The 25,034-nt window shown below is 37.9% G+C and overlaps 1 protein-coding gene across 1 annotated transcript; it reads right to left on the bottom strand.

Annotated features, from left to right (window-relative positions):
* Positions 1-24,516: 24,516 nt before the first annotated feature.
* On the bottom strand, positions 24,517-24,821 carry LOC130045397 (ADP-ribosylation factor-like protein 2-binding protein). Its single transcript, XM_056138247.1, has one exon. The coding sequence runs from the start codon at positions 24,811-24,813 to the stop codon at positions 24,520-24,522; it is 294 nt and encodes a 97-aa protein (XP_055994222.1). The 5' UTR covers positions 24,814-24,821; the 3' UTR covers positions 24,517-24,519.
* Between the last annotated feature and the right edge of the window lie 213 nt (positions 24,822-25,034).

Below are 25,034 nucleotides of genomic sequence, written 5' to 3'. Positions count from 1 at the left end.
TTCTTTCTTTCTTTCTTTCTAACTCTAATGCGTGCCATAATAGAAGAGTGATTAGGCATTTAAAACAATGCTTTGATTTTGACTGCTTTGAATATGCCACTCAATTTTAGAACTCTCTCATAATGATTTTTGTTTCATAAATTTATTGTGCTCAAGATTTTTTTTGTTATTATATCTCTGGGGGATTTCTACACTAGACACTTTGTTGTTTCTAATTGCTACTTTAACATAAGTATTTAATATATTAATGTTAGTAATATTAACACAGAGATTGATTACATTGATTTCCCCATTAAATTTTTATCTTCCTGTTTATTATTACTATACCCAAGGGATAAAATATTCCCAAAAAATAAAAAAGAAAACTTCTATAAAGTCTTTACTCCAGGTAAACTCAAGATTATATACATTCAAAATTTCATTAATAAGTGTTGGAAAATAAGCTTGTTTGTTTTCTCTGAATACTCTGTATGGTTCTTTAATTAATAATTTGTATATTTGATTTTATATTTAGCTGTTAGCAGGTATGCAGAAACATAGAATTACTTATCTCTGTTACCTTGGAGGAGTTTGTTTCTCACAAAAAGCAAGAAATGGGAGCGACTGGACTTTACTTTATTTTATTAAATTTCATTTTAGTCTCTGTGGTTTTCAATTCTGTCAATAATAGGGTTTTTTTGCCTACTACAACAACCCCCCCAGCAGAATGTCTGGTTCCCTCCACCAAGGTCTCAAGTTCTACCCTTACTCACTTCCAACTCCCTTGTCTTATTTCCATGGTATGTTCAGTTCTGTTGGCCAATTCTTAAATTCTAGTATTTCTTTTGGCGCAAATGGCTAGATTTTTAATAGATTTTGCTTTTGCATCTGTCCAAATTGCTTCTTTTGCAAACAGTATGCAAATATGAGCTAAGAGTTAAGATATGTTTACATAACATATGCAAATTAAGCTTTTTGGTTTACTTCATAATTTAAAATTATAAGATGTTAGATGCAGTTTTCTCATTAAAATCATATTAGTAATTATGTCCCTAAAGATTTTTTCTAATGCGTCATTACCAAGTAAAATATCTTCTTTAAATATATTTGATGTGCATTTTAATCAACTCCTGAGAGAGCTCTGATAGTATTTTTAACTAGATAGTTTTATTATTTTTCCTAGAGGTGGATATTGAATCTTATTCAATGTGACTTTTCATGATGTACTTTATTATGTTGTCCTTACATTCTATGGATTGAACTCCAAAGTTCGAAATGGTTACTGTTAGCTAAAACATGATTATCATCATTAACTATTTTACTGTTCTTGTCCAACTTGAACTTGCTTAGTCTTCTCCCAAGGGATGTTAACAGCTGGGGAAAAGTATCTTAAAGAAATCTCAATTCTCAAAGTTAAAAAGGACAAAATATAAATATTTAGCATGTGAGGAGGAACTAAATCATTGTATTGATGTGAATGTGTTCAACAACTATAACTATGCAGTGATAATTCACGTTTCATTGATGAGTCAATTAAATTTCCAAGTCACCAGATAAAGCATTCAAAGTCACACAGTTAGGAAGCAGGATGGGGATATTCACTCAGTGTCCCTTGATTCAAGCCCTGTGCTCTTTCTTAGCATGCTACTTGAGTTTAAGACTCAGATCCTGAGGTGAAAGTCTAAGTAACAACTGTGCTGTTCACTATGAAACTTATCTAAGATGCATACTGCGTTAGCTTTTCTGTTTTCTAATTATTATTTTTTAATTCTTCCTTTATCATTATTGTTAGTTACCAATGCATAAAATGGGGCATAGCTTTTGGTTCATAAGATCTCTCAACGTCAGACCAACCATGTTTGTGAGTTTGGTATTAATGATGTTTTTCTAGTTTGAGACTTTTTTATTTATGTGTTTCAGCAAAGAAAATGGAGGCCATTTGTAAGCGTTTCACCATTCAGTATAAGTAAACTATTGTATCATATGGAGCACTATATACTAATATTTTCTTATTTTTGCCTTCAATTTCTGTGATTTTGCTATTCTTGGTACTGGTGCACTTAGAAGTTCCTAGGTGAGAGAGGGAGATGGTTGCTAGGCAACCTCATCACTGTAAAATGGGTTTGGAGGCCTTACCTTTGAAAACCTTGTTAGTGGCAAATTTGAACAACAGCAACAACAAAACAAAACAAACAAACAAGCAAAAATGCTTCTGGTCCTCATGTATTTTGACCTCAATAAACACTGATTTGAAACAACTATAGAAAGTATTTAAAGTGGATTAACAGAAAGTGAAATTGGATGAAATATATGTTTCATAAGAAGGTTTTAAGTGATTTCTTTTAAGAAAAGTCTTTTGATACTGTTTTCCTTTTCTGTTGCTGCATAGCAACTACAAGGATGACAGCAGCTTAAAGAAAAACACATTTATTATCTCACACTTGCCATGAGTGGAAAAGAAGTCCAGACCAGCTTAACTGGCTTCTGCTCTATGTCTAACAAGCTGAAATCAAGGTGACAGCTGGACTTGTGGTCTCAGGGTGAATCATTCTCCTCTTACAAGTCTGTGTCATTGTTGATGGAATGAACTGTCTTGTAGTTACTAAACTTAAATGAATTTGTATCTTCAGAGACAACAAAAATCAGAACTTTAAATTTCTGAAATTAGGGGAACTTTAAATTCTTTCTGTTATTTAGACATGACCTACATAGAATAATCTTCTTTTTAGTTAATTTACATGATTGAGATCTTAATTAAGTTTTTACCCTCCGACACATTCACAGAAAATGTAATAGAATCACCCATAACATCTATTTAAAATCTCAAAAATTTTATTAATACTCAAATACAAAAGTGCAATTTTTTACTTTCATGTATTTCTTAATCTTTGGATATCATCTCACACATGATATTAAAGTTGAGAAAGAGAAAGCAATAGTTTTTTAAGCATTGTTTGCACTTGTTTCAGGCCATGAGGTAATGGCAAATAACTAGAACAGTTTTGTTTATCATATTTATTTCTTTGAATGAAAAATATTGATGAATAAGCAAATTCAATAATAATAGAGAAAATAAGAAGTTGTTCAAAACATTTTTCTCTGTTTTTTAAATTCATTTATAAAAAAAAAACTAGATAATGCATTCATGAAAAATGGACTCATTCCTGACATTTCATTTGCTCTCAACAGAATGAACATCTCCGAATGTAGCAGTTATATGTACGAGAACTCAACATGCCCAAACGACTTGGCATCTAAGCTGCGCAAGAGGCGTGGAATGCCTTCAAGACCGTCAAAGAAATGGCTAAGAGGATGAAGAACCTCTGACTCCGGGCACATCTCTTCCACTCCACCGTTCTTCCTGCACTAACATATGCCTCAGAAAGCTGGGCCCTACGAAAACAGGATGACAATGCTATTCAGGTCTCCCAAAGAGGAATCGAAAGAGCTATGCTTGGAGTATCACGCTTCACTCAAGTGAGAGAAAGAATCCGGAGTTCCAACCCCCTTCGACTATGGAGAATCGGGCATGCTGTCCCATTTGCCAAGGCATCGAAAATGAGATGGGCTGAACACGTAATGCGATTTGGAGACGACCACTGGACCAGAGCCATTACCGACTGGATTCCACTGGAGGTCAACAGATCGTGTGGTTACCCACCAAGGTGGTCAGACTTCTTCGTCAAACCCTGAATGACTGGTTTGAGGCTCTTCCTATTCCTGGAGAGAGCAGGCGCTATTGGGCTACACTAGCATGCAACAGGGCTGAATGGAGACCTTACTGGCATCCGCTCAAGCAAATTCATGAGTAATGGGATGTCAAGTGATCAAGCGAAGAGATAAATATAATGTATTAGAATACTTATTACACTGAGCTCATTTCTTTTCATCTTCAGGTAAAGTTGATTGTCATATATGTATTTTACGTATATACTCACCATGCTCAAAAACATTCATACGGGGCTGGAGGAATAGGACAGTGGGTAGGGTATTTGCCTTGCACACGGCCAACCCGGGTTCGATTCTCAGCATCCCATATGGTCCCCCAAGCACCGTCAGGAGTGATTCCTGAGTGCAGAGCCAGGAGTAACTCCTGAGGGTCGGCTGGATATGACCCAAAAAGAAAAAAAAATTCATACTTGCTGCTAATAGTTGGAATGATTATAAAATTTCAAAGAGAATCATTAAATCTAATCACCTCTATGCCAGTGGCTAGGGAATTTCTGTTGTTTGAACCCAACACAGATTTTTCCCCCAATTTTATTTTATTTTTATAAAGTTGTTCACAATAATTTATTACATTAAATATTCCAATGCCAATCCCATCACCATTACACTTTCCCACCACCATTATTTCAAATTTTCCTACCACCTCCCAAGCCTGCGCCAAGAACAGGTTCTAAATATTATTTTTTGATTGGTGGCTATGAATAAATCTGTTAAAAATGAAAATGTGTGAAGATTGTTGTATCTCACCCTGGCACCAGTAAGCCCTTGTATAAGAGATTACTAACATATTGTTACATATTGAGCCTTATGTGCTAATTTTTTTTTATCAACAACGTTTTTCTTTTTTGTCACACCTGACAATGCTCAGGAGTTATTCCTGACTCTACACTAAGTAATTACTCCTGGCAGTATTCAAGGTACCATATGAGATGCCAATGTGTCTTACATCTTATCCAATGTGATGTGCTGTTCTTTGTACATCATTGGAATAGAGTATGAGTTGTTGTGGCCACATGCTACAGGAATTCTAAAATTTTAAGTAGGATGATACAATTGAAGATGACTTTTGGGTGTTGAGGCATCTCTGTAATTTGTGGCTGTCTAAAATCTCTGAGATTTATTTATTTGTCTCTGAATCATGGCCACTATTGAACTTATATGTTACTGGAAGCAGTTTGTGGAAGTGCCACCAGTCTTCCGGAAAGACAAAAAAATGGGAGGAGGTTGCCTATTCCCAATTTTGATCACAAGAGCTACATTCCTGGTTTTTTCAGAAGATTTATTATCATGGATAAGACTTGTCCTGAGCCTGTGGAGATCTGCTGTGAGCATGGGAGCAACTAGGTTCTAGGGATTTCCAGCTCCGGGGACTCTTCTGGGGCTGGAGCTAGGCTCACTGACCCCCTCTGGGTTGTCCTGGAAATGAAGTTAGGCCTGGTGTGGTGTCTGGAGACATCTCTCTCAACACAGATTTGAATCTCCAGCACCAGTTATGGTTTCGTGACCCCACCAAGAATGATCCTTAAACACTGAGCCAGGAGTAAGCCTGAATGTGCACAAAACAAAACAAAAAAATCTTGATTTAGAGTTGGTGAGACAGCTCAGTGCATGCACTGCTTGCTCAAAAATCCCAGTTTGAATTTCAGCATTGCATGACTCTTTGAGCACTGCCAGGTATAGCCTTGGTGGTTTTCACCCCACCTTCGTCCCCAGGCCAAGCTGCACTGCATCACTGAACCTGAGCATTCAACTGTCAGTTCCACTTGACTTAGTATTGACCAACCATCACTGATCATTGATTGGGATGTAAGACCCCCACCCCCAAAACACACCAAATTAAGGTGAAGAATTGTATAAACTTGTTATAAAAATTCCTTATCCAGGTATGTATTTTAGATACTGAGACTCAAGTCAACAGACTCAATGTCACTTTACTTTTAAAATTGTTTTATTTTTCTTTACTCTTTGGAACAAAGAACTCAGTACTCAGAGAATAGAGGCCAGTTCTAGCTACACTAAATCAACCTGGTGTGGTGGTTCAATGTTAAGGCTCAGTGATGTTAGGGGCCACCAGACCCTACCCAGGGCCCTACACAGCCCTGCTCAATAACAGTGTTTGCAGGGTTACACCTGGAGGTCAGTCAACAGTCAAGGTCTGCTCTCCGGGACACTGAGCCACTGATCTCTCTCCCTGGCTTTGATTTTATTTTTCCTTTAATGCTTTAAAAGCATGTACTGTTAAACAGATTTATACATAAAAACAAAATATATAATGTGGGACATCAATTTTGAGTCATTCAGAGCCTAATGTAGACCAGTTAGAAACTGAATAAAGGTCAAAGGGTCATTTGTCCATTTTCTTCATTGGGTTTTGCTTCACTTCACCAGTTTCCATTTTCCATTTGCTCACATTTCTCGCTACTTACTCTTTCTTTGATTTCTAGAATCCTTACCTCATCCTATTTACTCCCCAGCTTCTCTTGTGGATGATTTTATATTTTCACATTAGGCTAAGAAACATACATTCGACCACATTTAAATTTTGAAAATGTGGATACAGAATGATAATATATGCATTTTACTTCACATTTAGTTTGATTTTTTAAACTGAGGTTGAATCGTCCTTGAAAGAAATATTTTATTGGCAGCATTCTAACTCATAGGGAGAGATACTAGCTCAAAGTGCTGTCAGCTCAGTGACTGTGTCAAGAAGAGAGACAGTGTGAATTTTCTCACATGAGTGCCACTTTATATCTTTACTGGCTCTAAAAATATAAAGCATGAATAATAAACATATGAATGCAATTTAAAAAAATACGTGATGTGTTCATTTTACTTTACAATTCAAAACAAATTGCCAAAGGTGAAGTTCTGACTTACAACGTCTGTCACTTCAATCTATTATTTGTGACATGTTTCAGCTTGCTTTTCTAAATTTTGCATGCATTCTCATATTAATGTGCTGGAAATTATTTCAATAGAATAAATTAGAGAAATATGTCAGCTTGAGATTGCTGAGTTTTCTGCTTCAAGCACTGCAAGGTTAAAATGAAAGTGCCCAGACTTGATCTTTGGAGACTGATGGGAAAATCTACTTGAAGGTTAACTTTAATTCTTTACAATTGTAAGGATACTGTATCTGGTTTCTTTCTATTATTCAGATACTCAGTTCTTTGAAACTTTCTGCACTTTTTGACATGTGACCCTTCCCCTCTATTGTCAACGTGACAGTGATATGTCAAATCCTTGCAACTTTCAGATCTTCCTGCCCCTGTCTCTGGTATCCTGGTCTAGATATATGAGCTTATGTCATTAGGTTAGGACTGCCACACAATAATGCATTGATTTTAAAGTCACTGATTTATTTATTTATTTATTTATTTATTTATTATTTCTCCTTGGGTTACACCCAGCAATACACAGGGTTACTCCAGATTCTGCAGTCAGGAATTACTTCTTGCAGTGCTTGGGAACCTATGGGATGCTGAAAATTGAATTCGGCTTGGCCACCTGCAAGGCAGATGCCCTACCCACTGTGCTATCTCTCCAGCCGGAAAGTCATTGATTTTAAGTATCTTCAACCGCTGTTTTTTCTGTTAGTTGATCTAAAGAAGTGCTAGTTAGTTTTATTATTGAGTTCCAAAATGCAATCATTATTTATTTATTTATTTACCAGGATCATCTGGTATTTGCATTACCTATTCTGATTTATTCTTATCATTTTACTTAACATAACAGCCTCTTGTTCCTTTCATGTATTGAAAAATGCTGTTTTATAGAAAATTAATATTCCACTGAGCACATATACATCCATTTGATCTACTCACCTATTTTTTTGCCCGTTCATCTATTCTTTGGTTTGTTTCCAGACATCAACTATAAGTAGCACTAAAACAATAAGTGTACATTTATGTTTTTGAATTGATGTTTTGTTGTTGTGGCGATTGGGGTAGTTAACAAGGGTGCTGATACTTGATCATTTAGTAGTTCAAGTTTTAATTTATGAAAAAATTCCACTCTGGTTAATCCACGCCACCATGCCTGCCCGGAGGGGAAAGGGTGTTGCTTCCTTCTGCCTTTTTCCCTCTGGAAAGAAAGATGGCAGCCGCCTCGGAGCTTTTAGAAAAGCCAGGTATGAGCCGGTCCTGATGGGGTGACTGAAACATCATGGGAAGGGGGGCATTCCAGGCTAGTCCTTCATGCTCTACCGAGGTCATGAGTTGCCCCCCAGGAGCGGCCCTCCGGCACGATCATGGCTCCAGAGCCACAGAAACCAATCTCATAATTATCTGACGATAAGCAGAAATACTTTCAGGCTTAATAAGTAAAATACCAGAAAACCAAAATCATCATTTGATACTTGTAACCAGCTATAGAAAATGAATTAATTCACAATGCCTTTCCAGCATGTCTGATTTGGGGGTGTAAACTCTAAATAATAATGGTGCATCTTTGTTTTTTAATTAATTTTTATTAGTGAAACACCATGAGGTACAGTTGTAGACTTACAAATTTTTGTGCTTGGGTTTCAATTGTACAATGATCAAATAACCATCCCTCCACCAGTGCCCATTTTCTACCACCATGGATCGAGTATCCCTCCCACACCAATCCCCCCATCCCATTCCACCCTGCCTCTGTGGCAGGGCATTCCCTTTTGTTCTCTCTCTCCTTTTGGGTGTTCTGGTCTGCAAAAGAGTCATTGAGTGGCATTTATGTTCAGTCCATAGTCTACTTTCAACATGCATCTCCCTTCCTGGGAGGATCCTCCAAACATCCTTTATTTGGTGCTCCATTCTCTATCTGAGCTGCCCTTTCCCCTAGAATGGCCAGCTGGCCTCTAAGCAATGGAGTAATCCTCCTGGTACTGATCTTGGCTATTCTTGGATATTAATCTCCTATTTTGTTGCTTTATATCCCCCAAATGAATGCTATCTTTCTATGTCTATCCCTCTCTTTCTGACTCATTTCTCTTAGCATGATACTTCCCATGTAATACAACTTGTATGTAAATTTCATGACTTCATCTTTTTTAACAGCTACATAGAACTCCACTGTGTAGATGAACCAAAGTTTCTTTAACCAGTCATCTGTTCTCGGGCACTCAGGTTTTTTCCAGATTCTGGCTATTGTACAGAGTGCTGCAATGAACAAGAAAGTGCAGATGTCACTTCAACTATACATTTTTGCCTCTCTGGGATATATTCCAAGGAGTGGTATTGTTGGGTCAAATAGGAGCTCAATTTCTAAGTTTTTGAGAATCGTCCATACTGTTTTCCAAAAGGGCTGAAACAGTCAGCATTCCCACCAACAGTGAAGGAGGGTCCCTTTCTCACCACATCCGCGCCAGCACTGGTTGATTTTGTTCTCTTGATGTGGGCAGTCCCTGAGGTGTGAGATGATATCTCATTGTGGTTTTGATCTGCATCACCCTGATGATTAATGACGCAGAGCATTTTCTCATATGTATTTTTGCCATTCAGATTTCTTCTTCGAGAAAGTTTCTGTTCTTTTCATTGCCCCATTTTTTGATGGGGTTGAATGTTTTCTTCCTGTGGAGTTCAAACAGTACTTTATATATCCTTGATATCAACCCCTTGTGAGATGTGTATTCAGTGAATATCCTTTCCCATTCTTTAGAATGTATTTTGGTCACTGTTTCTTTGGAGGTGCAGAAGCTTCTTAGTTTAATATAGTCCCATTTATCTATCTCTGTTTTCACTTGCTCGGCCAGTGGCGTAAGACATCTTTGAAGATGTTAGTTTCAATGTTATGGAGGGTTTTGCCAACTTTGTCTTCAATGTACCTTATGGTTTCCAGTCTGATGTTGAGGTCTTTAATCCATTTTGATCTTACTTTTGTACATGGAGTTAGGCAGAGGTCTAAGCCCATTTTTATGCATGTTAGCCATCCAGTTTTGCCAGCACAATTTGTTAAAGAGACTTTCCTTACTCCACTTCACATTTCTTTCACTTTTTTAAAAGATTAGATTATTATATGATTGAGGGGAGATGTTCCATTGGTCTGAAGCTCTGCCTTTGTTCCAGTACCATGCTGTTTTAATTATTACTGCTTTGTAGTAGAGTTTGAAGTTAGGGAGGTTGATTCCTCCCATTTTCTTTTTCCCAAGAATTGCTTTAGCTCTTCATGGGGGCTTATTGTTCCATATGAATTTCAGAAGTGTTTGCTCCATTTCTTTGAAGAATGTCATGGGTATCCTTATAGGGATTGCATTGAATTTGTACAATACTTTGGGAAGTATTGCCATTTTGACAATGTTAAGTCTCCCGACCCATGAGCAGGGGATATCTTTCCATTTCCTCATGTCCTCTTTTATTTCCTGAAGTAGCGTTTTGTAGTTTTCTTTGTACAGGTCCTTTACTTCCTTAGTTAAGATGATTCCTAAGTACTTGATTTTCTGGGGCACAGTTGTGAACGGGATTGTTTTTTCGTGTTGGTTTCTTCTCTCTCACTCTTTGCGTATAGGAAAGCTATGGACTTTTGGGTATTGATTTTATAGCCTGCAACTTTACTATATAAGTTTATTGTTTCTAGGAGTTTCTTGGTGGAGGTTATAGGGTGCTCTAAGTATAGTATCAAATCATCTGTGAATAGTGAGAGCTTGATTTCTTCCTTTCCTACCTGAACACTCTTAATATCTTTTTCTTGCCTAATCGCTATTACAAGTACTTCCAGTACTATATTGAACAGCAGTGGAGACAGTGGGCATACTTGTCTCGTCCCTGATCTTAGAGGGAAGGCTCTCAGTTTTTCCCCATTGAGGATGATGCTTGCTGTATGCTTGTGGTAGATGGCTTTAACTATGTATCCATTTTGGCTAGGGTTTACCCCATTGAGGATGATGTTTGCTGTATGCTTGTGGTAGATGGCTTTAACTATGTATCCATTTTGGCTAGGGTTTTCATCATAAAGGGGTGCTGGATCTTGTCAAATGTTTTCTCTACATCTATTGATATGATCACATGCTTTTTATCTTTTCTTTTGGTGATATGATGGATTATATTGATTGATTTCCGAACATTAAACCATTCTTACATCCCTGGGATGAATCCGACTTGGTCATGGTGTATGATCTTTTTGATGAGTAGTTGGATTCTATTTGCTAGTAGTTTGTTGAGGATCTTTGCATCTGTGTTCATCAGGGATATCGGCCTGTAATTCTCTTTCTTTGTGGTATCTCTGTCTGCTTTTGGTATCAGGGTAATATTTGCTTCATAGAAACTATTTGGAAGTGTTTTGATATTTCAATTTTGTGTAAAAGCTTAAAGAGGATTGGGAGTAAGTCCTCTTTAAAGATTTGGAAGAATTCACTAGTGAATCCATCTGGGCCAGGACTTTTGTGCTTGGGGAGACTTTTTATTACCATTTCAATTTCCTTGATGGTGATAGGTCTGTTCAGGTATTCCAGGTCTTCTTGGTTCAGCCTTGGGAGTCTGTAGGAGGCTAGGAATTTATCCATTTCCTCGAGGTTTTGATGTTCTGTGGCATAAATCTTCTCAAAGTATTCCCTGAGGATCTTTTGAATTTCTGTAGTTTCTGTTGTAATGACCCCCTTTTCATTTCTGATTCAGTTTATTAGGGTTTTCTCTCTCCCTTTCTTTGTGAGTTTTGCTAGAGGCTTATTGATCTTGCTAATTTTCTCTAAGAACCAGCTCTTGGTTTTATTGATCTTTCAGATTGTTTTTTGGGTTTCCATCTCTTTAATCTCTGCTCTGAGTTTTATTATTTCCTTTCTCCTGTTCGGGTTGTGCTCCTTTTGTTGTTCCTTCTCCATGCTCTTAAGCTGTGAGCTTAGGTTATTTATGTGGTCTCGCTCCTCCTTCCTGAGGAATGCTTGTAGAGCAATAAACTTTCCTATTAACACAGCTTTTTCTTTGTCCTATAAGTTTTGGAGACTCGTGTCCTCATTTTTATTCGTTTCTAGGGATCTTTTGATTTCCTTTCTAAGCCACTCATTGCTCAATAGCGCACTGTTTAATTTTCAGGTGTTTGATTTAGTTTTCTGTTTTTGTGTGTGATTTACTTCTAATTTCAGCGTATTATGGTCTGAGAAGATTGTTGCTACTATTGCTATCTTCTAATTTTATGGAGGTATGTTTTGTGGCTCAGCATGTGGTCTATCTTGGAGAATATTCCATGTACACTTGAGAAGAATGTGTATTCAGCTTTTTGAGGATGAAGTGTTCTGTATATATCTACTAAGTCCCTTTCTTCCATTGTTTCCCTCAAATGAAGTATGTCCTTGCTAAGCTTGAGTCTGGTTGATCTATCAAGAGGTGATAAATTGGTGATGAAGTCTTCCACTAGTATTGTGTTGCTATAAATGTTTTTCTACAAATCTATGAGTAGTTGTTTTAATTACTTTGCTGATCCCTCATTAGGTGCATATACATTTAGTATTGCAAGTTCTTCCTGTTGTACAGATCCTTTGATCAATAAGAAATGGCCTCCACTGTCTCTTGTGAGCGTCTTCACTCAGAAATCGATGTGGTCTGGTATTAGGATGGCTACCACAGCTTTTTTATGGGAGTTGTTGCCTGTAGGATTGTTTTCCAGCCTTGACTCTGAGCCTGTGTTTGCTTTGACTATTGAGATGTTTTTCTTGCAGGCAGCAGAATATTGGGTTCAATTTTCTAATCCATCCTGCCACTCTGTGTCTTCTAATTGGTGCGTTTAGCCCATTGCCATTGAGAGAGATTATTGTTATGGGGTTTTGTCTGTTTTGAGGGGCCTGTCTTGCCTTAAAGTAGCCCATTTATTTGTTCCTGTAACCATGGTTTTGAGTCTATGAAGTTACTGAGCTGCTGTTTGTCTGTGAAACTGTGTGTTGTTCCTTCTATTATGAATGTGAGTCTCGCTGGGTAAAGTATTTTTGGTGAGGCATTTATTTCATGGAGTTTTTTCATTATATTCCACCCTGTTTTCGGGCCATGAGGGTTTCATTAGACAAATAAGCTGTGAGTTTTAAGGATGCTCTTTTGTAGGAGATTTTTTCTTCGATCTTGCTGCTTTCAGAATTTTGTCTCTATCTAAGGTTTTGGTTATTTTGATCAGGATGTATCTTGGGGTATTTTTATTCGAATTTCTTCTAGCTGGTACCCTTCGGGCCTCATGAATGTGGTCACAAGTTTTCTTCAGCTCTGGAAATGTTGTAGCAATAATGTCTTGGACAGTTTCTTCTTCATCAAGGTTTCTTCATCAAGTCCCTCTGGGACTCCAATAATTCTTATGATACACCTCTTGGCTTCATCACGATCTTCTCTTGCCATCTGTTCCCAAATTGTGAGTCTCTTTTCCATTTTCTGCTCTTTTCTGGTGAGTCTCTGAACTTCATCTTCGAGCTCACTGATTCTGTTCTCAGTAGCTGTTACTTTGCTGCTGAGGCCTTCCACTGAGCTTTTCAATTCGCCGACGAGATTTTTCAGGTCTGACATTTCTGATTGCATTTTCCTCATTTCTGCCTTCAAATCCTCTTTTGTTTTATTGGCATTGCTTTCCATTGTTTCTTTTAGTTCCCTAAGCATCCTTAGTAGCTCTCTTCTAAATTCCTTGTCAGAGAGGTTGTCTAACACTACAGTATTGTTGGTGTCTTCTGGGCTAGCCTCTTCACTAAGAAAGTTTGGTGGGCTTTTGCGTTGCTTTACCATTGTGACCAGTGCGGTTTAGACCTTCATGTTCACTGTTACTATTCTGCTTGATATGCAGAATGAATTGAGATAGGCTTAACGAGTTATTGGCTAATGTGTTTCTAGTGGTTGAGCTAACCTAGAGAAGGTTCCATCTAAGAGGGTAACTTATGGTTCCTATGGGATATGTAGTGGGAGAATACTTCCTGGCCACGTTAGCGGCCGTGGCTCCGGAAAGGTTCCTGGTGCTGGGTGCCAGGCAGTAACTGTTTGAATGAGGAGAGAGTGCCCAGAGCTGTTCAGCTTTGTTTCTGAGAGATGTGCCTCAGTTCCCATCCTGCGCAGATCAAGGGGGAAAACCGGCTGTTCTAGGGGATCAAGCTAGCTGTGCATGCCCAGAGAGAGTCCCAAGCCCTGGGGCCTGGGCTGTACCTGTTTGAATGAGGAGAGAGTGCCCGGAACAGTCAATGGTGCATCTTTTGTTGAAACAGTGAATCTAATCAGAGTAGATAGAGTGTTAACTAGAATTCATCTGCCTCTTTTCTTGGAGGGAAAGCAATAGGCATTGGGAGGGTTGGGAATGGGTGTTTATTGGGGTTCTTGGTGTTGAAAAATAAGTAGTGGTGAAGAAAAATGTGTTTGATGATTGCATGACCGAGACTTAATCCTGAAAGCTTTGTAACTTTTCCCACGGTGACTCAATAAAAAAAAAAATTCACTCTGTTTTCCTTAATGTACCAGATAACGTCCCCAAATGCAGTGAATGAGGTTTCCTTTTTCACTGCATCCTGGCTATCAGTGGCTATTTCCTTTTTGTTTCTTTGTTTTTTAATATGTAGGTATCCTCTTTGATAAACGGTGAGGCTTTATTGCCATTTTAATTTGTATTTCCTTGATTATCAGTGATACTGAGCTTTATTTTATATGACTGTGGGCATTTATATATCTTCTTGGAGAAACTTTTGAAAATGTCCACCAAATTTTTAACAGGAATTGATTGTGTTGTTAAATTTTTGTGAATGCTTTGTGTATTTTGGATATTAATATGATGCCATATGTTTCATGTGTGAATATTTTCTCCTATTCAGCATAATTTTGGGAGATAAATATCTCAAGATGCAAAAATTTTTTTTTCAATGTAGTCCCACTTGTTTATATTTGTTCTTATTCTTCTATCCAGTGGATTCAAATTATGGAAGATGACTTTGAGTGTTACTCCAATGTCTTGGAGTGCTTTCCCTAATTTTTAAATATATTTTATTCATTTTAATCAAACACTAATGTTTTTAGTCTATTTTGAGTGCATGTATTATGAAAGTAGTACAAATTATTTACATTTGGTATGTGAGTACCCAGTTTCCCCAGCACCTTGTTGAAGGGAATTTTCTCTCTCCACGTTGTGATCCTGGGTCCTTTAGCATAATCATCGATCTATAGATCAAAACTTTATCTCTGGGATTTTAATTATATTCCGTTGGTCTAAGTATACTCTTTTATTCCAGCTGTTCTTTTCCTAGTTCCAATGTAATATTGTGGGCTGGAGCGATAGCACAGCGGTAGGGCGTTCACCTTACAAGCGGCCAAGATGGCCGACCCGAGCTTGATTCCTCCGCCCCTCTCAGAGAGCCCGGCAAGCTACCGAGAGTATTCAATATGCCAAACACAGTAACAACAAAGTCTCCAATGGAGACGTTACTGGGCCCACTCGAGCAAATCGAGGATGGTATTAGTTTGAGCTTCTTAATTATTTACTGATATATATCTTTATTACTATGTACTTCCATCATGGTATTGTTTTTACTATTTCCTGTATGTTCTGAGACTTTGTGTCTTAATTTTTGTTTGTTTCCAGGAACTTTTTTCATTTCTTCTCGGTATACACACACAGATCAAAAAAAATTTTTAATAGAATGTGTAGTCTGTAAATGTAGGATGTTTTTTCCAGCTTTCTTTTTCCTAATTAATTTGTACCTTTATAGTATGCGATCTGAAGACATAATATGATTTCAGTCTTCATGAATTTATTGATACTTGTATTCTATATGTAATCATTCTTTTATTTTTTCTTTGTTTTGTTTTCAGGCCACACTTGATTATGCTCAGGATTTACTCCTGGATTTGTACTCAGGAATTATTCCTGGTTGTGTTCAGGGTACCACAAGAATTGCAGGTAATCTAACTTGGGTAGCCTGTATGCAAACAAAACACCCTTCTATCACTCCTGCCCCACTTTTTTAAAATTTTGAAATGATTTAATTTTTGTCTATTTTTATTTTAGGTTTTGGGGCTACACCTGGTGGTAATTAAGACTTACTTCTGGCTCTAAACTCATGGATAACTCCTGACATGACTTGAAAAGCAAACATGATTTGTTTTATTAAAAATATTATATTGGGTTTTATTATACACTAATTGTTAGAGAATTATCACCCCCCCCCCAAATAGGTGGAAGCACTTGAAATATTAGAAAGCGAGGCAGCTTTAATTACAGATGGAGACTAGACTTGACAGGAGCCAAAAAATGGACGAGGCTGTAAACACAGTTCAGGAGTTTTTGTAGACTAGATACAGGTTACATCATCTCTAGGGAAACATTTTTCATCTAACATACACAGTGGTTGCTAACTTATGCATGCTTGGTGCAATCAGTGATGAACACAATTAATTTCAAGTTCTATAGACACATTCACTGATTGTTTCTGTGAATCTCCTTTGTTCCTGCTGACAAAATCTGATGAGTTTCATTCCTTTACTCTGTTGTTGTACCTTTGTGATTTATGACCTACTTATCTTTGTCCAGCTCCTAGAATGTTTCACTCAGAGATTCTGCCTCTAGTAACCCTCTTTTCTGCCTCTAATCTTCTCACTTCAAAGTACGAGAACCCAAGTAAAAAGAATGAGAGACCAGATCAATGACAATAGCTCATTGGGCTGAAATGTGTATTTTCTGTTCTGGAGGTCCAGATTTGAGCCCCAGCACTGCATTTCCCCTGGGCACTGTCCAGATAAAACCCCCAAATGCAGCTATCTCTGACTGATTATAGTCTATGTTGTGGCTTTTACAAAACAAAACTGAAAACATTTTCAGTTTAGAAATGTTTAAGGAAAACAAACAGGAAAATTTGGAACAAAAAATATGGGAAACCTAAAATAAATAGAATGATACACCAAAGTTTATGATGGGGGAGTGGCAGGGGTATTTTTGTCCATATTTTTTAGCTTCTATATATCTAGAACCCAGACATATGAGGAAAATCCCCATTAACATGTGTACATTTTTGGACTATGAAAATTGATTTTCATTTACATTGAATAAAAAAAAGTCATTTCACTTATCAAATAAGATCGCATCAACATTCAGCAAAGTGAAATTTGAGAAGAAACTACCACACCCCCTTTAAGAAGCATGTATATAAATGAAGACACAGATATACTTGAGTAAATATATGACTCAAAATTTGATAAAACAATTGTCTTCCTGCCAGGCACAATAGGAATGGCTAAAGTGTTCAGCAGATCTAATAAATCATTGGTTCACATAAAGTTAAAAATCACTTGATCACTTGATCACTTGACTTCCTGTTAATTGTCTATTTGCCCGAGCAGGCGCCAGTAACGTCTCCATTTGTCCCTGTCGCATGCTAGTGTAGCCCAATGGCTTCTGTTCGTTCTGGAGACACGAAGGACCTCAAACCGATCGTTCATGATCTTGATGAAGAAATCCAACCATCTGGTAGGTGGGCGGCCACGTGGTCTTTTGATGTCCTGTGGAATCCAGTCAGTAAAAGCTCTAGTACAGCTGTCGTCTCTAAATCTCATTATGTGTCCAGCCCATCTGACTTTTAACGCCTTGGCAAACAAGACAGCGTCCCTGATTCTTGATCGTCGACGGAGGTCAGAACTCTGGATTCTTTCACTCATTTGAGTGGAACGTGATACTCAAAGCATAGCTCTTTTGATTCCTCTTTGGGAGACTGGTCTCATCTTGTTTGCATAGGGCCCAGGTCTCTAAGGCATATGTTAATGCAGGAAGAACAGTGGAATCAAAGAGATATGCCTGGAGCCAGAGGTTCTTCGTCTTCTTAGCTATTTCTTCGACACTCTTGAAGGCGTTCCAAGCTGCTCTCTACCTCCTGCACAATTCAGGTGCCAGGTCATTCATCATGTTGACTTCTCAACCTAGGTATACATAACTTGCATTCGGAGAAGGTCGTTCTGTTGAAAGCGGATGGAGCTTAAGGAACTTTGCTGTTTCTCATAAACATTGTCTTTGTAAAATTCAGCTGCAGTCCGACCTTTCCACACTCACAGTTGAAGTTGGCCAGCATTTGTGCCACTTGACTGATGTTTGGTCTTATTAGAACTATGTCATCAGCAATGCGGAGGTGGTGTAGTTGCCGACCTTCTATCTTCACTCCCATTTCTTCCCATTCCACTCGTCACATGATGTTCTCGAGGGTGGCACTGAAGAGTTTTGGTGAAAGGATATCACACTGCCGAAACCCCCTCTTGACATCAATGATTACTTCTTTGTAGAATGGTGAGATCCTGGTAGTGAATCCGCAATACAGCTCACGGAGGATCTTGATGTACTGGGCTTGAATGCCCTGATTGGCTAGGGCTTCAATGACTGCTTCCGTCTCAACAGAATCAAAGGCCTTCTTTAAATCAATGAACGTTAGACAGAGCAGCATCTTGAACTCCCGAGAAATCTCAACAAGCTTGGTTATCGTGTGGATATGGTCGATGGTGCTGAATCCTTTGCAGAACCCGGCTTGCTCACATGGTTGTCCTTCATCTAGTGTCCTGCCAATCCTATTCAGGATGACTCTAATGAACAGCTTGTAGATGAGAGACAATAGGCAGAATGGGCAATAGTTGCCAATGTCATGGATGTTTCCCTTCTTGTACAGTAGGACAGAAGTTAAAAATAAATTTTAAATAGTCCACTGTCCTGTCCACTGTCCTGCCATTGTTCATCGATTTGCTTGAGTGGGCCCAGTAATGTCTCCATTGTGAGACTTCTTGTTACTGTGTTTGGCATATTGAATACTCTTGGTAGCTTGCCAGGCTCTCCAAGAGGGGCGGAGGAATCGAACCTGGCTCAGCCAGGCTGGCTGTGCGCAAGGCAAATGCCCTACCCTGTGCTATCGCTCCAGTAAATGTATAATAAATGTTAAATAGTAAATGTACAAATGCTTACATTATAGTGTTTTTATCTACACTGGAAGAGCATCAAGAAGCAGACGATATAAGACAAGTTTAAAGTAAAAACATGATCAAAAGAGAGCATGAAGGCATACAGTAGATGCTCCTAGAATCTAGTAAATGTACAATATACATGCATTAGCATCTAGTAAATGTACATACTAGCATCTAGTAAATATACATTATGTACATTTGTACATTTGTACATTTGTACATTTGTACATGTATGTAAATCTAGCATCCAGTAAATGTACAATAAATATTAAATAGTAAATGTACAAATGCTTACATTATAGTATTTTTATCTACACTGGAAGAGCATCAAGAAGCAGATGATATAAGACAAGTTTAAAGTAAAAACATGATCAAAAGAGAGCATGAAGGCATACAGTAGATGCTCCTAGCAATGCCAATATTGAATAGACAGTTAGTAAATATATGTTGAATGATCCAATAAATGATTGGTATCACCTCCCAAAACCTCAGATATAAAACAGAAAATGAAACTCAGTACTGCAAAGTGAATGAACAAATAGGAACCACAAATGAAACTAGGGTTTGAATAATCAAATTTGAAAGAAGGTTTGCTCAGTGTCATGCGAGAAGGGAGGCTCTGCTTTGACTAAGAAATGTAGAGGCTTCTCACAAAAATTTAAAACCAGGCCAGCTGTTTGTGGTCAGCCTTTGTTTGACCTGATGTACATTTTCCTTCTTGGAGTCTGATAGACATGTTTATAAATCATTTCACTCACTTCTTATCACAATGCTGAACTTTTCCTTAATAAATGTGGAACTAATCATTGTATACCTTTTTTTTTTAATATACCGTAAACAGTTACTCACAGTGACATAGAGAAAAATCTGTCACTGTCACTGTCCTCCTGTTTGCTCGAGCAGGCCCAGTAAGGTCTCCATTGTGACACTTGTTACTGTGTTTGGCATATCAAATACATCACAGGTAGCTTGCCAGGCTTTGCTGTGGGGGCAAGATACTCTTGGTAGCTTGCCAGGCTCTCTGAGAGTGACGAAGGGGTTGACCAGGTCAGCCCCGTGCAAGGCAAACGCCCTACCTGCTGTGCTATCGCTCCAGCCCTAGAGAAAAATATTTATAGAGATTCAAAGGATTAAAATATGCTGGGCTAGAGAGAACCAAAAGACAAGTGACTATGAACATCATTTAAACTGTTCTTCTGAGAGTTTGTGAATTTTCAAATAAGGTGAATGAAGCGCTTTTCATTCATTAGAAACTGGGAGCATTAGTGTTTTATTATCCAAGCTGACTGTGCCTTAGTTACATCTTTTATTTTTGGGGCTTTTATTGCTTGTGCTTGAATTTTCTTGAGAAACAATTTCTTCAACTTCTCTCCTCCACAGTTAAATTGTACTTCTTAACTGAAAAAATAATTATGATGATGAATAGCACTCTTCAATCCTTTGTGCTGAGAACCATTATCCGTATATTAATTTGACTTCTGTTTCATAACATTTCTTCTCTTGTCCTTGGTAATATTTGCTGTGATGTTAATTAAACACGCTCTCCTTTAGCACTGCAGTCCTGTTGTTCATTGATTTGCTTGAGTGGGCACCAGTAACCTCTCCATTGTGAGATTTGTTGTTACTGTTTTTGGCATATCGAATATGCCATGGGTAGCTTGCCAGGCTTTGCTGTGAGGGTGGGATATTCTCGGCAGCTTGCCAGGCTGTCCGAGAGGGGCGGAGGAATAAAACCCAGGTTGGCCAGGGTTCGGCCATGTGCAAGGCAAACGCCCTACCTGCTGTGCTATCACTCCAGCCCATTAATTAAATAAAACAATTAATTGAATGTAAGCTCATGCTGGAGGGATAGTGTCTTTTGAATTTCCTCTATAAGGGAAGCTAAACGACACTTATTAAATTCTCATTACATTATTTTGACTGCATAAAGTTAAACACTCTAGAGAAAGTCTGAAGTTACGTGTCTTGAATGACTTGAGACTCCTGGGATGACAGTCGAGGCCTCCAATGTTCATTATGGGATGTTTGGAATTCCAGGAGCCTTTGAACAATTGTGATGTCGAAAGTTGAGACCTTTTAAAGTCAACCAATAAATCCTGCCAACAATTTTAAAGAAAAGGGAAAGATAAGAAGGCTAAGTCCTTACTGGCCAAAGTTAGATAGGGAAGATAAAAGGAGAACTGAATAGCTTTCTGCAATCCCCATACATGCACGTTCTAGATATCATTGATCATACAAATATTCAAGAACATACCTTCTATTTCACGACTTAGTGCACTTGCATTATTCATACATTTTGTTGCTCTGGCTTTCCACCCCTGTTGTCTAACACTTGACAAACTGTTAAATATTAAACAGTTCCTTTTTACTATTACATTCCCCCAAATAATAGTTTTAAGACAGAATGATCAGATATACTATGACATGTGTTGTGGTACATCTAACTTTTCGGTGGTATCTGAGTAACTGTAATTGTACTAAAATGTTTATAAAATGAAAGAATGGATGAGCAAATTGGAAAATTAGACTTCATTTCTGAGACATTTTAGTTCACACAAGAGTGCATTAAGTGTATTTAGCGTTCATGTTAAATATAAAAGAAAATTAAGTCTTTAAAAATGAATAAAATTTTGAACAGGTGTTTTAAAGATTAAAAATTCACCTCCTCTATGTGGAAATTTCAATGGGAGGCTCTGCATGTGAACAAAGGATAAAAATACACAATTATGCACCTAACATTTAAAGTATAATTTGGGAGGAGTTTTAAAAATCTATAATTTAGACTATTTTGATTTATTCAGGTGAACCCAAGTAATTACAAACTAGAAAAATCCAGGGATAGCATCTCCTTGAACCTCTATAAGAACTTTCTAGTTCTTTAGTAGTAATCTTGTTCAGATATTTGAACTCCAGAGCTCTATGACATTTTATTTTTTTGCAATTTGTTACATATGCTTAGGAAACTAAATAACTTTTTAGTAGTTTTATAAATAACTAAAACTGTGTGTAGGTTTGGAAAATATTAAATTACATGTCAATCACTAATACAATCACTAAGCCCTCCAAATATGCCTATAAGGTCTTTTTCTGTGACATACATTTTATTATTATTATTATTATTTGGTTTTGGGGCCACACCCAGCAATGAACAGGAGTACTCCTAACTCTGCACTCAGGACTTACTCCTGGAGGTGCTCAGGGGACCATATGGGATGCTGGAAATCGAACCCGGGTCGGATGCGTGCAAGGCAAACTACCTACCCGCTGTGCTATCTCTCCAACCCCATGGGCATACATTTTTAGTTAAAAAATACAAACAGGATGAAAGTAAAGAATTGAGATCAATTAATACATTAATTTATCATCAATTTATATAATATCCAAAATAGAATGGATGTGGCATACAAGCATTAGATAATGAAGTTCGAAAGTCAGTCATGTGAAATCTGAGACTTAAATATTTTCTATTACAGCAGAGACTTGCATACATTTCTGTTACAGTAATGAAAGAAAATTCTAACATAATAAATGAAAAATAAATAAAAAGCAGCTCTCATAAAAGTGAAAACCAGGGCTGCAGAGGTCATACAAAAGTTGAGGTGCTTCTGTTGCACAATTTAATGCTGCACCTTGCACAGTGTGACACCAGTTTGATCCTGGGAACTGGCATTGCATATGCTTTCTCAAGCGTCACCAGGAATAGAAGGCACACATAAAGATTTGTATTGTTACTGTAGAAAGGGTTGTGCATTAATCACTGTTTTGTTGATTATACTATAGAAAAAATGAGTGAAAACATAAGAAATATTTTTAAAGGATTCTATATAGCATCTGTGGCAATATCTGGATATTAAGCACACATTCAATAAATGTTCATTTATAGTCTCTGTGATCTCTTTTTAATGCCTTCTGTGAGGCATCATTTTTTCTTTTTAAAATAAAAATAAAATCTATTCCTTATTTCAATTTTATAATTTTTTTATTTGAGACTGTTATAATAACAAATATAAAAAGGAGTAATTAAACTTTAAGGAACCAAAGTAAGAAATGTTGAAAATAATTGAGTTTATATATAGAGTTAGACAATTCTAAAGCAAAATTGAACTATGACCCAACAGTCATTAATATGGTCATAAAGAAACTATTTTCAATCATTTTTATTAGTTGTATCACAGAATTCCATTATGGGAAATGAGTTTATATGAAATCAATATAATATTTCAAACAGGAAAAAGAAAGTTTAATTAATAGCATGCTTGGGCAAAAACAAGTTGGTGTTCAGTATGCAGAGAAATGCTCATTACTATAGAGATTAGGGTCAATAAGCTATTCTAAAAATGATAAAATATGTTTCTGATTTTTGTGAAATGTTCCATTAAAGTCTGATATATGAGAAAATTCTCAGATCACCTTCCAGGGAGTGAATTCAGGTACTTGTGCGTTTGGAATGTAAAATTCGGGGCAGGTTCAAAGTGATACAGGAGCTAAGACCAGGGTTTGATTGTACCACAGACAGTTCACCAAACACCTCCAGGACTGGAACCAGGAGTAAGACCTGAACACAGCTTGGTGTTCACCCCCCCAAATAAGAAATAACAGAGAGAGGGAGGGAAGAAGGGATGAAGAGAGGGAGGGAGGGAGGGAGGGAGGGAGAGAGAGAGAGAGAGAGAGAGAGAGAGAGAGAAAGAGAGAGAGAAAGACAGAAACAGAAAAAGAGACAGAGACAGAGACAGAGAGAGGATGGAAAAACAAAGGGAATGTGTTCTTCGTGGACTTCAAGGAATCCTAGTTTATAACCATTCTTTCTTTTTACTCGAATGAATCATAATGAAAAAGAAAGGATGTTATTTTCTATTTTTCCCCAAGTTGTAACCTGGTAAGAGATAAAATTATTAAAGTTAATAATAAGGTAAAGGTAAAGGTAAAGGCCCTCCCATTGATCGTCGATTTGCTCGAGCGGGCCCAGTAACGTCTCCATTGGAGACTTTGTTGTTACTGTGTCTGGCATATCAAATACTCTCGGTAGCTTGCCGGGCTGTCCGAGAGGGGTGGAGGAATCGAACTCGGGTCGGCCATGTTGGCCGCTTGTAAGGCGAACGCCCTACCCGCTGTGATAATAAAATATAGATATAATGATCTATAATTTTTAATTTACTTGTGTTTTGCTGTTGTTGTTATTCCTTTAAATTTTTCCTTTGTCTATTATGTGTGTATGCATTTATGTATTATTGCTTAATCCCTAATCCCTAAATTGTCCCCAGTGCACCAGTCTCTCTCTCTTTCTCTCTTTCTCTCTCTTTCCCTCTCCTTCCCTCTCTCACTCTTTATCTTTCTCTCTCTCCAACACACACACACACAAACACACAAAAGTATGTGCTTGGCTGATTCAACACACTGCACACCTTCTAAAAATTTGTTTATTGGAAACAAGAAGAGTACTTATTCTTATTACACTGATAAATATATGAGAATTAAAGAGGTGAGATGATTTTTCCATGCTCAATCATACAACTGGGGAAAGTAATTCTGGAATTCATAAGAATGGCCATAACCTAAATTCTTCAATATAATGAGGACATAATTATAAAAGTAATTATAGTCAGAGAAATAAGAAAACATATAGTCACCGTCACTGTCACTGCCCTCCCGTTGTTCATCTATTTGCTTGAGCGGGCCCAGTAACGTCTCCATTGTGACAATTGTTACTGTGTTTGGCATATCAAATGAGGCATGGGTAGTTTGCCAGGTTCTGCCGTGCGGGCGAGATCCTCTTGGTAGCTTGCCGGGCTCCCTGAGAGGGGCAGAAGAATCAAACTCGGGTCGGCCATGTTGGCTGTGTGCAAGGCAAATGCCCTACTGCTGTGCTATCGCTCCAGCACAAAATATATAGTATTCATAAAAATAGATTTTTCTGAAGTCTGAGTTTCTTAAGAAAAAATTATTGATTATCTATTTTATGGTGCTATAAGGTCGTCGTGAATGCTGCCATTTTGAACCCCAGGATCCGCTCCACCAGCTGCTGTTCTATATACTTTTCTACCAAAGAAATATATGCATTAAAAATTGGTGTGTAGGTGAGTTTATTCTCTTCTGTGTCTTCAAACTCCTGGTAGTACTTATCCATGAAATTTCTCTGTAATAATTGGAACTCATCATCCATGATAATGTCCTCTAAATACCCAACTACGGCATCAAATTCTGCATCAGAGGCTGAAGAGTAGGACAGCGCCAAGCTCTCCTCCTCCAGAGTGTCCATCACCACTGCGCCCCGCTCCCGGGCTGCATCTATTCCGAGTCGGGGGCCCGTCGCCTGCTGCCCAGCCCTGGCTCAGCTCGGCTGAGAGTCACAGAGTCTCCTGCCTCCATGTCTAGCTGTCCTCTCTGGGGCCCCTTGGAGGAGGGTGGATTGAGTTTCCCTCCCCACCCCGAGCAGAGCCCCGGCAGCTGAAGACCTCCAGTTCCAACCACAGCTATACT

The sequence above is a fragment of the Sorex fumeus genome, unplaced genomic scaffold, assembly GCF_029834395.1.
Source record: "Sorex fumeus unplaced genomic scaffold, SorFum_2.1 ptg000007l, whole genome shotgun sequence".
NCBI lineage: Eukaryota > Metazoa > Chordata > Mammalia > Eulipotyphla > Soricidae > Sorex > Sorex fumeus.
The sequence above is the reverse complement of the archived record's forward strand: the minus strand, read 5'-3'. Positions and strand labels throughout refer to the sequence as shown.

Coding starts and splice junctions, on each gene's coding strand:
- LOC130045397 (XM_056138247.1), bottom strand. CDS start 24,813: ATGGACACTCTGGAGGAGGAGAGCTTGGCGCTGTCCTACTCTTCAGCC.